Genomic DNA, 15,230 nt, shown 5'->3' on the forward strand with positions numbered 1-15,230 from the left:
AAGTAGCATAGATTCAATAGCACCTTTTTCTAGATCTAGATTAGATTTCTTTGCAATTCAAATTGTTTTTTGAGTGTTCTTCATTTTCAGTTTTAAATATTTCAATTTCTGCCTTTAGTTGTTAGATTTGGATATTATCGCTTTAATTAAAGTTGTTTCTTTACTCTCGATCTATCTTAATCTCTAATTTTCTTCTAGTCTTGTTATTTCATTATGTTAAGTAGATTTTTGCTTGTTTTTATCTCTCTAGATATGGGTGAGTAGTTTCAAGGGTTAGGTCATGGGGTGATTAGCACCTCATGGCTCGGGCAAAAATTGCATTTTGCACCCAATAAAGCTTTAAACTTTGATTTGAAAATTGATGTGGGGTTCGGGTTTGTTTGACAAATCACCGAGGTGTTAACCTCTTTGATCATGTGTAGGTGGGAGTATCGCCTACCCACCACACATGATGCTTAGAGCTCTGTCGCTCGAGGTATTTGCCAAATGAATTCTAGAGCTAGCTTGATTCACAAATTATTTTATCTTTTAATTTGAGAACTTTAATCAAGTATCTTAAATTGTGTAATTAGGTGAAGAGTGTGATTTGGCTCGAGTCTTGAGTGTTAATAATTCCTAGACCTAGCCTATCTTTTCTCTAGTTAATTCGTTTTTAATTTAACATTTTATTTCCACTATTTAAAGTAAAACAAAGTTGGCTGTCTAAAAGCCGAAAGCCCTTACTTGCATCTACAAATCCGACCAAGCCATATAATTATTCCCTTGGGTACGATCTCGAATTTCCGGTTTATTATGCTTCAATCGACGTGTTAAGCCCTACGCTTGGGGTATTATTCCACATTATCTTGGAGAACGAAGCAGTTTGATTCTGGCATTTTGGTTCCTTGCGACCTTTTTTTGGTTTGTTTGTTGTTTTTTGTATTTTAGACCGGTAGTGTCCCTCTTTACACACACACACATCTATGTTTGTGTTCCTGATATAAAAAAAAAATGCATTGCATAGATTTTTTGTAGGGTTCACTAGAGGGTCCCACAAAATGATCCGAGCCGTTCATTAATTCTAGATATTTTTTAAGAAACCCTGTTAAAAATCAACTCAATAAGATACATGTAAGTGCTTGATCGAATCTTACAACTTTTAATTCAAAATTCCAGATTAAAATTATGAATGAAAAGTTGTAAAATTAGATCAAGCACTTATATATATCCTATTGAGCTGATTTTTGACAAGGTTCCTAAAAAATTTATTTTAAAATTAATGAACAGTTCAGATCATTTTTGTGGGATCCCATAGTGGGCCCCACAAAAATCTATGCAATGTATGTGTAAAAAACATGTGTCAGAAGTGTTTCCGGAAAATGATACAAAGATTAAAAGGGCAAAAGAAGAGGCATCATATTTCTAATCCTGTGCCCAGTCCGAGACCTAATCCTTTATTTGGCAAGATGCCAACTAAGGAAACACCCAAATGCACAGGCCACATAACATATGGGACGCAGCTCAAACACCTAAAGGCCTAAAAGCCCGGATAACATGGGATAGACCCAAAAAAATGTCGGCTAATATTGTCTTGAAAGCTTTTGCACTTCCTGCTTTATTATTTTGTGTCCTTGTCTATTCTTCAATGTTCCTCTGCCTTGTAAGTTGTGGATCGATGCATCAACTTGTCTGCAAAATTACGGTAGAGTTGTCAAATAGGAGTAAATAAAAATACAAAAATACAATTTGCAGAATTCCGGTAGGGGAAGAATTAGAAAAATAAAACTCTAGCACTTCACAAAAGTCTACGACCCCTCTTTGAGACATAAGGTGTGGATGGACCATGGATTTGTGATGAAATATAGGAGAGATGATAATGAAATGGAAAATATAACGAAATGAAGAAGCTAAATTTAGGATTTTCCTCACTTTGTAGTTCCTCGACTAAACCTTGATCTAAAGGTAGAAAAGTTCAATTATACCGAACTATAATAGAAGAGTTAGACTAATTCAACAATGACTGGTAATTAGCAAGTCTGAAAGGACTCAATTACTTATAGCAATATATATTGGGGAGTGTTCAAGGACTTTTAACACAAATTTTGACACAAGTCCCATGGTAACAATCGAAGCCGTTCATTTGTATCCTGTCAAAATTTATGGACAAATACTGATCAATCCCTTACCGATATCCGAATGAGTTGATTTTTTACGGGAACTCTTAAAAACATGTTTTAAACAAATTGAACGACTCCGATCATTTGCGTGGGATTCCAAAATGGGTCCACACAAGGTTTTTGTAATTTTTGTGTCGAAATTTGGGTTAAAGGTTGTGTCCCTTGAACGTTATAGAATATTCAAGATCCACAAAGAAATGTCTGGGTTTAAAAGCAGAGAACGTATATTGTTCTCTCAAGAAGCAATTCACGAAAATTATTGCCAGATGCATTCTTTACGAAGTTGGCACCGAAACATGCTAAACTAAAAGATGTAGATCATAGCAGTGATAATAGGGTGAAGCTCATAACCATCTCTTTTGAGTGCCTCAGTTCTCCAAATGGAATTTTGAGGAAATTTGGTGTCTCAAGACCTCAAAACCTAGATGATGAAGCTGCTTGGATAAGCCAGTACTGCAAAGGTAAGAGGGTGAAGCATCCGAGGGTGAAGCATCCAATGGTGACACTGGGCCTCTCGGCCACTATGCATCCTATTTGGGGCAAAAGGAACTGCAGAATCTTTAAAATGTAGTCTTGATGCCGAGGGAGTTTCTGCTAAGATTGATAGCAATCTAGGGGGCTCTTTGGCAGCTTGGAGGATTATGTCCTCAACTGCCAAGAGTATAATCATAATCTCCGATCAATTTCATATAAAAGGCTAGGGGCCCTAAAATCTGATCTCAAATGTGCTCCCTAAAATATTCCTCTCTTTGAAAAGTATGGTAGGGGTAGATTTAAGTTGCAAAATTAAAGAAACTAAATACACAATCAAAAAAATTCATGAAAAAAATATGAAAAATGAGCAGGTAATTCTGCTTCTTAAAGTGGCAAGCTATGTGATAGATATATGAAGAGCATCGTTATTTGAAATACAAAGTAAGACCAATGAGATTAGAGAAGTCGAACAAACCTCCGAATTTCGGAACACTACATTAGTTGCTATGTATTTCATTGTTACTATCTACTGATGTCTAACATCGGACATACAAGGTTCAACTCCTGCATAGAAAAACTCAAGCATTATTGAACATTGCACAAAAAGGAGCTCTTCCATAAACTTAAAACTAAGGACCTGTGTCATCAAACAAAATAAAAGGAAAACCCACGTTGAAAATCTGAACCCCAGGACTATCAACTTTAAAAGAAGAGCTAACTGCTATTTTGTAGAAACTCTTTTCCTCAATATGATTTGCAGTTATAAAAAATAGAATTACCTGATCAACAAGATGTCAGACCAACCTCATAGCTGCATTACTAATCATTGGTATCAATGAAATAAAAATTTGTGCATACCGATGCTCTAGACTATCAATGAAGGAAGCATGGTAATATGCACATAAATTGATTTGGGTCTCTAGGCCTGCCCTCTCTGATGCCATTTGGCTTTGATTTGGGGGCATAGTTCTACAACAAAGCGTCCCTGTAGCTCCTCGGTTCTTGGAGGTTTAGGGGGGCCACTGTTTCAGTGGCATTCTAAGAGCAGCCACTTTGTGCATATATTGCCAAAGGTTAGGTTTGTCTCCAATCATCCCCCGCCCATACCCCCAATGATTGGGGACTAGATGGGTTCTGTTATGTTGTTGTTGTTGTTGTATCAATGAAATAAGAAATTGGCCAGTGTCTTAGAACAGTGAACCATATTTTTCCCAGTGCATCTATGTCTGCAAGTGGAAGTCAGGAAGCCTAAGGAGCCAGAGGCATCCAGAATTCAAAAGAAAATATGTTTTCTCCGTCATGAAGCATGCTATCAAGAAAACTAGTTCCTTGGTTATACCAATTTGAAACTATGAACAGAGTCTACTATAAGAGCATGTCAATGAATCGTGAGGCAAAAAATCGAATAAAAAAAATAGAGCTATATACATTTCACTTTATTGATAAATAGACACTTAAAAAAAATGTAACCTAGGTGGGCTCAGGATTTCTTCTGCTGCAAATTTCAAGTAATCAAAGTAATAACAAGGGGGAAAGGGCAAGTTACTCACCAACTTCAACAGTTATAAGGAGTTAACATCCTATTTGCACCAAAATTGAGGCCGGACGCTCTAGTTGTAGAAACTGGGGTGCAACATCTAACTGCTGCTGAATCCCACTCCTTATCAAACTCACATTCAAGGCGTCTTTCCAAAGACCTATCAACAACTGATGCTGCAGACCTATGAGATGGACAAACTGCACCATCCTGCTTCACATTCATGAAGTCTACTTCTCTGGTACAAGAAATCATCCGTGCAGAAGTGTCATTGCGATCAGAATATTTACTGCTGACAGCTTTTCTGGAAGACCGCTTCCTTATAATTGAAGGAGTATTCTTATAACTCATCGCTGAATTTCGCAACATAGATCCTGGACAGCTACTATTAATAGACATACTTAGTTTGAGGTCAGGAAGAGTAGAACAGCAGACATGACTATTATCATGGCTAAGATAGCTGTCTACACTTAGCCATCCTCCAACATTTTCCTTGGGAGTAACAAAATCCTTCAACTGGGGTGGTTTATAAGACAAGTAACCAAAATATTTGTCATCTGAATGGTGAGGTATAGCATGGACTCTGTTTTTCTTGTAAACTTGATCATAGGGCTCATTAATTCCAAATGTTGACAAACTCAAACAGGAATTTTCTGACCAGCTCCCAGATTCCAAATTCGCAACACCCAAACCCCTGCCACAACTCCTATGCCTTTTGGAAGATTCAAACGTTTTCTCAGAAGTGAAGGGAAGATCAGCATTAAGAGGGTTAAAAGTATATTTAGTTGAATCGAATGCATGGAAGAAATCATCATGAGAAGAGGCTTTCAGGTGGTCATGTATACCAAGAGGTGAACGATTGCCTTGGCATGGCTCACTAGTCAAACCTCTTGCACCTGTGTGTGTCCCACTGAACTGAATCCTGCTAGATGGACTTATCTGTTTATTTCCCCCTGCTTCAACACTTGCCGAATAGGGATTCAGCTCTAAAGGATTCACAATTAATTTGGCATTTCCAAGAACCAACTCTGTTGAACAAGTCTCACTATCATGCACCTTAGCCCTCCTGCAATCAAGAGATTCTTCATTGAGGCCATGTCTGGCTAATTTATCACCAGTTCCCACTGATTTTGTTTCATTGCTGCAGAAATCAGGAGATGCAGTTCCCTGCATGTCCAGCACGGGACTAGGAGGCGAATTTAAGTCGAACTTCTTCTTCACCGAGCAATTCCAGTGGTTCTTTATAGCATTATCAGTTCTTCAAATACCCAAAAGATAACAAAAATAAAATCAGACGTAATAAATAAAACTGCACCAAATATATTAATGGATCCAATGCATTACTGAACAATAATATAGACGCAGAATTGGAATTTTTCTCATCATTAGACTCTGCTAGGCAATGTTAAACAAGTAATATGTTCATCCGTATCACATTTGGAAACTTGAATTGCCAATGCAACAGGCAGAGGTTTTTCAATCATATAACCAACTCCATGCGTATGGGATAATGAGACGTCGAGTAATGGATGCCACCACAAAAAGGTCAGCCAACTTATTTTTATCAGAATGACTTTGTAATGTTAGATGAAGCATAAACAACTCCCCAACAATACAAGTAAAAAAGAAGAAGTTGTACCTAACAAGTTCATAAACTCCGTCCTATCCATCTAGAATTACAAGACACAAAAATTTCAATTGCAAAAAACAGCATGACTATAGCAACATTAGAAGCACAAATTATGCCTTAATGGCTTCCTGAGGCCGGCACAAGAATGTCAGACCCCACTTACCCACACTCAGGATATAAGCCTTGTATGACCAGTTAATATCTTGATGAGCATAAACTGTATAATCCATTCAAGTAGTGCCAGCAAGTAGCCAACATATACAGAGACTATTTTCATGGGGTTTTCTGGTCGTCCTGTTTATCTATGCTACCATGGGCCAAAGATTTTTATTATTACTTTTTTATGGTTGAGTTTTTTTTTTCTTTTTCTGAAATGTAGGATACGTCATTCAAAGACATTCAATCTTCAATGCATACCTTCCTGGTAGAAACCTTGCAAGTTCTGCCCACTTATTACCGTATATTTGGTGGTAATAAGTAAGTATAGCCTCCTCCTCTATGGTCCATGCCTCTTTCTTTATAGCTGGATCTAAATGGTTGTGCCACCTGATAAATCACAACACAACTTTAACTGGCATCAGCTTACAAAAAAACATGCATGATCGATGGCATCAGTTTCTTGTTGGATTCGAGTTTCCGAGTTTTGAAATATTATGGCCGCTCAAATTCAGACGTAAATTCTCCACAAAGGTTTCTCGTCTTCAAGGGAAAATATGTCACTAGGAATGCGCTTTCAGCAGTCAGCTCCTCTCAACTGTTTAACTTTCATACTAATTAACACAAATTGATCTCAACTAGCAGGATATAATGTGACAAGAAGTCTGAATATGTAAGCAAAAGTGGATAAAATATTCACCTTCAGACAAATTAGTAAAGGGTGTCAATCTTGGCAGCATTTGAATTGCTAATACAAACATGAAGATAGTTTTCCAACATTAGAATACCGAAAACAGTAACTTAACGAGCAACATCTTAAAGATGGTCTTCGGAAATAGAATGACGTGGTAAAATAGCACAATGTGTAAACTTGGTTCGAATTATGACACTGTAGCTCCACAATGCATTCCTACATCGACCAAAATGACCACGTCAAAGGAAGCCTTAGGCATCTTAGTTGATCGCCTCACATCTCAGCCAGCACAGCACACGGAGAAATGATATGGCGCCTAAAGTGTACCATTGTACATCAAAGGAATTGCCCACAACTGTAGGATGGGTGGCCTATGTCGACCAAGATGATTGCATCACCCATGCCAACCAAGGCCTCAACAACACAAATAGAAGCATGCAGATAAGTGAAGGATCCTACGGATAAAGAACGGCAACTGATTCCATTGAAGCTCGAAAAGCCTCAAAGATTGTTCACGGAATAGACCTTGGAGTCGAAATAAAAAAGTGAGATGAAAAACACTTGATGAAACAAGTACTATCACATAGAATTGGAAGCCATCACCTACCTTTCTCGGCATTGCTTGCCTATCCGACCATGTAAGAACTTTGCAATAACAGACCATTTCTTACAGCCATACTTCTCTACTGAATAAATTATGTGCTCATCCTCCTAAAGGTTAACAAGAAACGAGTGCAATCAAATATCAATATCAGCAAAATGGAGTATTTGCATTGGAACTCCCATCAACAAAACCGAGCTAGAAGATTGATGTATACCTCTTTCGTCCAATGTCCTTTGACAAGTTCAGGATTAAGAACTTTTTGCCAGCGATGCAAACACTGAACATCCGTTCGTCCAGGAATACATTCAGCTGAACAAGAAAATAAAATCTTATTGGGAAAGGAAAATATCATCTCGCTGCATTATTGATCTTTTCAATTCTTATTTCAACTATTACAGAAACATAGAGTAATTCTTCATATCAACAAAATCGTTCACACAGGAACATTCCTGTACTCAAAGGTAATTTAAAGGAAGGCAATGGGACGTGTCTAAATATGAGCATGCCCACTCTCAGCATCCAAATACCATTGCCCAATGTGAGCCATCTAGTGTGTTTCAATAACATCAATTGTGAAAGTTGTGCCACCATGCAGGCTTATTTTACGGTATTGGGCACATAAAACTTATTGGGGGACAATCTAATAAACAATGACACTGTCATTTCAAATTTTTTACTGATAAAAGCTCGATGATTGAAACTTCTTGTTGAATCAATAACCCACATAAAGGAGTCACAAGCATAGCACTGGAACCAATAGGAATGATGCCATGAGGTATAGATGCTTACCAATTTTCTTCCATTTTCTTCCATTGTACTCTTCGACAACTTCACTTAACAGATTATCCTGCAATCAAGCAAGAGAGAGTAACATGAAGACAGAGTACAGATGCTCTGAAGAGATTTCTTCAAATTTGAGTGTTTTGTTTATGGAAATTCAGCCTAGACAAGAGTCACAAGACATATCACATGCTCATTGTCAACTAGCGTTGCAATCAATTAGTTCATTCAAACAAAATTGCACCCAAAAAAAGTGAGACAAGTGTCACTACGAAAGCTAGTGAATTGCTAGTACAGCAATGTAAACGTGAGATTTCTTGGAGGGTTCTAATTTCTGACCTAAGACCAATTGGCAATAGTTGGAGTGGCCTCTTTATTCTATTAACTAAGCTTGGGTGGCTTACGTGAGCGAAGTGGTATAAAGTCTAACACCCGCCCTCACGGGCAGCCCAGTAGCACGTGGAGGTATTGATTGAGGAGGTGAGGGAATTGACTTGGCAGGAAACTTGACCACGTGGGATAAGCCCACCTTGACCTAGCTCTGATGCCATGTGAGATTTCTTGGAGGGTTCCTAACTAAAACCAATTGACCCAGACCTATATAAACCAAGCTTGGGGGCTTAGGGGAGCGATGTGGAACAAACTACAAAGTCTAACAGTAACACAAATGACACTTCTCTAAGACAGCAGACAATGGTTGGCACCTACAATTCACAGTCTTCACATCATATTTCAAACCCACAATAAAGTTTAAAAAGTGGAAAAAAGCCATAAGCGGTTGCTATTACCAGCTTCCACCATGATCACTATGCACATAACAAAGGTACAACTGAAAGAGAATCTCGTGCTACTGACCTCTTCCTCTGTCCAACCTGCCTGTGATGAACATCTAGTCACACCTGTTATCCTCCTATGACTGAAAACAGTATCCAATCAGAATAATATATAAGATACCTTTTCACCAACAGCTTAAGAAACATAACAAAGTAAACTACAGGGATATACAAGCTGTAGGTCCTCAGAAACACAAGTCTCGATTATCTGCTCCACTACTCGTATCCCAGCCAGCTATTGAACAAAGCTTTTTACATTAGTTCTAAGCGCTACAGACACATAAAAAAATCATGTCCACCGATGCACCTTCGACCGGTTTCTTTGTCTGTAACGCTATTCAATTTATTGAACTCGTAAAAAAACTAGTACGGGAGTCCATATATCTGTACATCGTAAAAATAACTTCGAATTCGTAGTTTAGAAACTTTTCCGATTATCAAAATTAAGAAGAAAAAAAACCTACCCCCGCGCAGACGGAGATATCGGAGTATACGTATCACAACTGCTATCAGAAACCGAAGACCATGCAGCAGTGAATCCCACCTCCTTTTTCACATCCACAATGCATTCTTCCTCCTCCTTAACCTCTATCATTATCGCTGCAACCATAAAGACAATAAAACAGACCAATTCAGAACCTAAACTAGAAAGTAACGATTATCAATATATCAAGGTTTCACTTCCCAATTGAACAGGAAATTCTTGAAAATTGAAAGGGGTCGAATACCAACAACTACTCGATCTGATAAACAACGGTTATATGCGAGAACTGGAAATAAAATCTAGGGCTTGAAGATTGTGATTTGGAAAACAGCATTGAAGATTGTAACCGTTGGGAAGTGGAAAAGGACAAAGAGAGTAAGTGAGAAATGAATACATATATACATACGGACGTGCAAATGTAAAGAGAGGTAGGTTTGAACGAAACTAACCGAGAGGTTTGATTTTAGGGTTTTAATGGGAGATTGGTCTAGAGAGAGAGAGAGAGAGAGAGAGAGACAGACAGACAGACAGACACGAAGTAGCGGGAAGAGAAGTGAAGACGCAGGTGAGAGAGAGAGAGAGTTCAATTTGGGAGCCTTTTTAAACGCCTCCAGAAAAGCTTACGTTGGAAGCCAAAGGCGTTGAATTAACGGCTGGATTTACGAGTGAGTGTTTGTTTTTCAATTTAATATTGGTGTTACTGATAGTGTATTGTGGGGAACGTTTAAAGTGCGGTTAATTGAACCTTTAGTCCCTAAACTTTTGAAAATATCGGTCGAGGGTGAGTTGAAGCTTTGTTTTTTTGGATTCTGATGAACGTTAAAATACCACTTGTTTCTATTAAAAATATCATTTAAAAAAAGTTAAGAAAAATGATTTTCTCAAATGATTAATATTTTTGGACTAAAATAATAATAATATCGATAATACCGTTTAGAGTGCGTGAATTCACCCAGAGTCGACCTTTGATTTTTCCGTCAGTTTAAGGGGGCATTTGACCAAAAAATTTTGTGTCTTTATTGTAGTCTCTTTTTTTTTTTTTTAATTAAATTTTTATGAGATTCGGATTAAAAAATTTAGATCAATCAATCATCTTGAAGTTGAAGGAATATATCGAAACAAAAATGTTGCTCACACAATAATCCAAAGACAACCCCTCACATGTATGTGGGCTTCACACACATTACTATGTGTGGGCCCCACATGTATGTAAAAGGTTGTGTTAATTATTGCGTTTGGATTGTTTTATGAGTAGCATTATTTTTTTTAACATTCTGTTAGCTAGTTGACTTACTAGACCCACATTAGGTAACTGACATAATGACATATTTTTAGAAACAAAAGGTTCGATAAACCCTTTAAAAGTGCTTTCTGCCTCTTTATGGATACACCCAGATAACGTTTATTAAATTGCTATAGTAAATTCCAAACATAGGCTAGGGTGTTTCGGCAAAATAATCTATCTGGATTATTTTTTTTTATCCTTATTAAAAAAAATGCATTTGTTAGTTCTGCGTCAAATTCTTGTAAATTTCGTCGTGATGAAAAAATTTGAAAGTAAAAAATTACGAACCAAACTTTTTTTTTTGAATAAATACCAAAATAAGCCTAATTTTGTCCTTATTCAAAAAAATTTGGACCTCATTCGTTTAAGGGTTTTGGATTTTGGATTCTAATCATTATTCTATTTCTCTCCAATTATTACTCTCATTTTTCTCTCTATTTCTCTTTAATCATTATCCCTATTTGATAATAATTTTGTACTTTTTTTATTCCTCTCGTCGAGACAAACCAATAATTCACACAAAATCGAGACAAAACTAACAAGTGCAAAAAAATTTGAATAAGGAAAAAAATTAATTCAAATTAATTATTTTGCCAAAACACTCCTAAAATTTGCAAAACTTCTTCGAATGTTTATTGGACTTTTTGAGAACAGTGTTGTATTTCGCTAAGGGTTCTTAAAAAATAAGTACTTATTTGTAATTTTCAAGCTTAAAAATAATGGACTTACTAAAATAAATTTTTGTGTAATATGGATCTTGTTTGATAGATCTCGATAAGATCTTTTGAATGGTACAAAAAAAAACAAAGATTATTTTCGTAAATACAATATTTTTAAATTTGAAAATTACAAATAAGTACTTATTTTGTAAGAATTCTTAGCAAAACAAGATACCGCTAAGTTTTTATTTTTTAAGTATTTAATTTTTGTTTTACAAGACAGATCATTTTCTTACAATACATCACATTTAATTCAAAAAAATGAGTACTTATTTTTTAAATAAATAAAAATAATACTTATTTAAAAAATAACTACTTATTTTCCTTAGCGGAACATGGCCTAATCATAAAAAGACAACATTTAAACGAAGATACATTGTCTAAAAATGAATGAGGGAGTAGATTTACTTTAAAAAATTACTATGGGTAATGTACACCAAACGTACACCGAATTGTGTGGGGCCTACCTTAGGGTTTACACCAATTATCAGACATGTTCACTTTGTTTTAAAGATACGTACTTTTTTAAGAGTTTATGTAAAAAATTAACTCATTTGAATATCGATAAGGATTGCTTGATTTTCATTCATGAGTTTGTAGGAATAAACGTTGAATGAATCAATCAAACTCTTATCAATATCCAAACAAATTTTTTTTTTCAGGGCCCATTTATTAATAATATTCTTAACAGATTGAACGGCTTCAATTCCTATGAGACCTCAAAAGGGTCCTACACAATCTAGTGTGCATGAATTGGTGTACGGTGTATCCCATATATTTTTTTAGTCTGGTGTACCCATATTATGAGAATTTTCTCTGTATCATATAAGAGAAATGATATGACAGCTACAAAATTAACATGAAAGAATAATCGAACAACTGTGGATGTTGTTTATTTGTATGTCTAGACATATTTTCGGCTCTATATTATAAGAGTATCCACAATGCTATAATTAAAAGTAAAATATTTTTTAAATTAATAATATTTGTGCAAAATATGGCTCACAATGCTATAATCAAACTTAACAGCCTCCTTAGAAATAATCAAATTTTGGGTTTTGGATAACCAAAACTAGCAATCTTTTGACAATAACCAAATTTAATAGACTTTACATATTCTCAATTAAATACACCAATCATTATACAAAAATATTCTATCTCTCTTCATTTTTCCTCTCTCTTCTTTTCGAAAATATTTTAGGGAAAAAAATATCTTACTAAAAAATTTTTTTTTTTTAGAAAACTGTTTTTTAAAAAGAGTTTTTTTCCTAAAAAAAGTTTCAAAAACTATTTTCTATTTCTAGTAAATATTTTTTATTAGTTTCAAAATTATTTTAGGAAAATTATTTTTTACTGTTCACAGTTTTAAATTTTTTGTAGTTTGAAAATATGATGTGATAAGTTTTGGTTATCTAATTTTGATTATGTCATTGTAGACATTTACATTGCTAATCTTAGCAATCTCTTAAATGAATAATCAAAAGCTGATGTGGCAACTTTTGATTATAGCATCGTGGATACCCTAATATAGATTTTAAGGGTTAAAACTTAAAACACATCAGTAGAGATAGTCATTACTCATTAGGCTATGGGTGAGTTTGGAAAAAAACATTTTAGAGGCTTTTGCTTCTTTTGCAAAAATTTACTTTGTTTAAAAAGACAACTTGTTTTGGCTAACTTCTTCGTATTTAAATAAAAACAATTAGCTTTGTCTGGTTTCCATTTTTGGATATTTTAGTTTTGGTAATGGGTGGAGAGAGAAATAGGGTAATGATTGGAGAGATGGGTAATAAGTAGAGAGAGATAAAGAGAAAAATAAAAGTAATAAGATGAGAAATAGGATAATGATTGAAGAGAAAAATATGGTAATGATTAGAAAATAAAACAAAGGTAAAATGGAAAACGAACAAAGCGGTTTTCTTCTTGAAAAAGCTCTTTATTTTGTGAAAACTCCTCCAAATGGTAAACGTCTTTATAGATTGCATTTGTCGGATAAAGCGGGTAGTTTGTTTTAAGATTCCAGCCCAATTTTTTTTCCCTTGCACTTTAACGATCGAGATTGTTTATCTTTTTGAACTCATCGAGAGCAAGTCACTTTCCATCTTCAACACACAATGCATCTATAAAGAGAGTTGCTACAAGTACAACAAAGGCTGTACAACAACCGAGATTGCTTTTGCGCCCGTCTTGGGTTCCGCAAAGATGACCAGAGCCTCTCATTTTGTTCAAAACATTTCGTTTAGGGTCATTGTAAGAAATCATCTCGATCCGATATTAGAAAGGTCATTTATGAATTATCCAATTTTGCTTTAGAATTTAGGCTAAATTTTGAAACAAAGTCAGATGATTCGTAATCGCCCTTATTGCTATTGAATTAAGATGACTTTTTATAGGGACCCTAAACGAAATGTTTTGAACAAAATGAGCAGCTCGGTCATCTTTGTGAGACTCGAGATGAACACAAAAACCATCTATACGCGGCAACTGTACAATCTTTGCTGTACTCCTATCTTTACCGATCTACAAATTAGAGTCCGACTATTCACATAGATTTTTTGTGCACATATTGTGCATAGATCACTGTGTGGGGCCCACTAAGGGTCCCACACAAATAATCCAAGCCGTTCATTAAATTTAAAATATTTTTTCATAGGCCCCGCTAGAAATCAACTCAATCCGATACCTATAAGTATTCGATCCATACATTTAAACTTTCATTCAGATTTTAGTATGGATCGAGCATCTATAGGTATCGGATTAAGTTGATTTCTAACGGGCGCCCTTGAAAAAATATTTTAAATTTAAGGGAAATTTATAAAAATGGTTCCTCGAGTTTGCATGAGTTCTCATTTTCGTCCCTCTACTATTAATTGTATCAATTTTAACCCTATAGTTTTCATTCCATTTCAATTTCGTCCTTCTCCCTAATGCCATCCATGAAACAAACAGAATTGAAGGGCAAAATTATCATTTTCTCTCACAGAGGGACCAAATTGAAATTTTATGCAAACCAGAGGGATTATTTTTAAAATTTTACATTTTACTTTCGTTTTTTGCAAATAAAATGAAAAAGACCATAAGTAATGTATTTGATAACTGAATTATTTTTATTGGGTAATCCAACTATATTGGAAAATTTATATTTCATTACATATTACAAAAATATTAGAAAATGTACAAATCAACCCCTTAGCTAATGTCTTTGTATCATGTTCTTATAATCTTCTTATTTTTTCACCCAATAAAAAAATGTTTAAAATTCGTGTTTATTTGTTATATGAGTGATCTTATGAGTAAGTCCCAAAATAAATACATTTATTACACCCATATTTTAATGTATTTGATCTCTTAATATTTAATAGTGTTTCATTGCTTAATTAAACACAATTACAAGATTTCTAAATACTACTGAACAACTTTTTCTTTTTAATCATGTGACAAAAAAAATAACGATAGTGAAAATTCAATTGAAAAAAAAAATACAAGACCAAGACAATTAACATAAGGGTTGTTTTTCGAATTTTCTCATATTTTTTGTGATGCATATAATAAAAACTTTACAAAATTTCAACATATATTTTATTATTCAATATAAAATGAGATGAGAAATATATTATATATGATGTATTTTAAATTTATTTACAAAAACAAAATTATAGAAATAGTCCCTCTAGTTTGCATGAAATCTCAATTTAGTCCCTCTGTGAGGAGAAATGACAATTTTGTCCTCCAATTCCATTTGTTTCATTAACGCCGTAAGCAAGAGGGACGAAATTGAGACAGAATGCAAATTATAGGACTAAAAGTAACACAATTGATACTAGAGGGACGAAAATAAAAATTAATGCAAACTAGAGGGACCATTTATAAAAATTTCC

The 15,230-nt window shown here is 34.9% G+C and overlaps 2 protein-coding genes and 1 non-coding gene across 4 annotated transcripts in view; 2 read left to right on the top strand and 1 right to left on the bottom strand.

Annotated features, from left to right (window-relative positions):
• Positions 1-15,230, top strand: part of LOC131301842 (probable peroxygenase 4) — a 60,318-nt gene that overhangs the window by 12,250 nt on the left and 32,838 nt on the right. The gene's annotated exons all lie outside the window — the stretch shown is intronic.
• Positions 1,219-9,805, bottom strand: LOC131301841 (uncharacterized). Of its 2 annotated transcripts, none has more exons than XM_058328311.1 (10): positions 9,798-9,805; positions 9,329-9,464; positions 8,887-8,947; positions 8,041-8,098; positions 7,466-7,560; positions 7,255-7,358; positions 6,215-6,343; positions 4,181-5,425; positions 3,106-3,194; positions 1,219-1,668 (listed from the first exon to the last, which is right to left on the bottom strand). In XM_058328311.1, the coding sequence occupies exons 2-8, from the start codon at positions 9,457-9,459 to the stop codon at positions 4,186-4,188; spliced, it is 1,818 nt and encodes a 605-aa protein (XP_058184294.1). In that variant the 5' UTR covers positions 9,460-9,464; positions 9,798-9,805; the 3' UTR covers positions 1,219-1,668; positions 3,106-3,194; positions 4,181-4,185. The 2 variants fall into 2 exon arrangements, with proteins under 2 accessions (XP_058184294.1, XP_058184293.1); XM_058328310.1 differs by lacking the exon at positions 9,798-9,805 and adding an exon at positions 9,593-9,727.
• On the top strand, positions 3,505-3,612 carry LOC131302138 (small nucleolar RNA snoR100). Its single transcript, XR_009191613.1, has one exon. It is a non-coding gene; the product is annotated as a small nucleolar RNA snoR100 (small nucleolar RNA).

This window comes from Rhododendron vialii, chromosome 9a (assembly GCF_030253575.1).
Source record: "Rhododendron vialii isolate Sample 1 chromosome 9a, ASM3025357v1".
NCBI classification, from domain to species: Eukaryota; Viridiplantae; Streptophyta; class Magnoliopsida; order Ericales; family Ericaceae; genus Rhododendron; species Rhododendron vialii.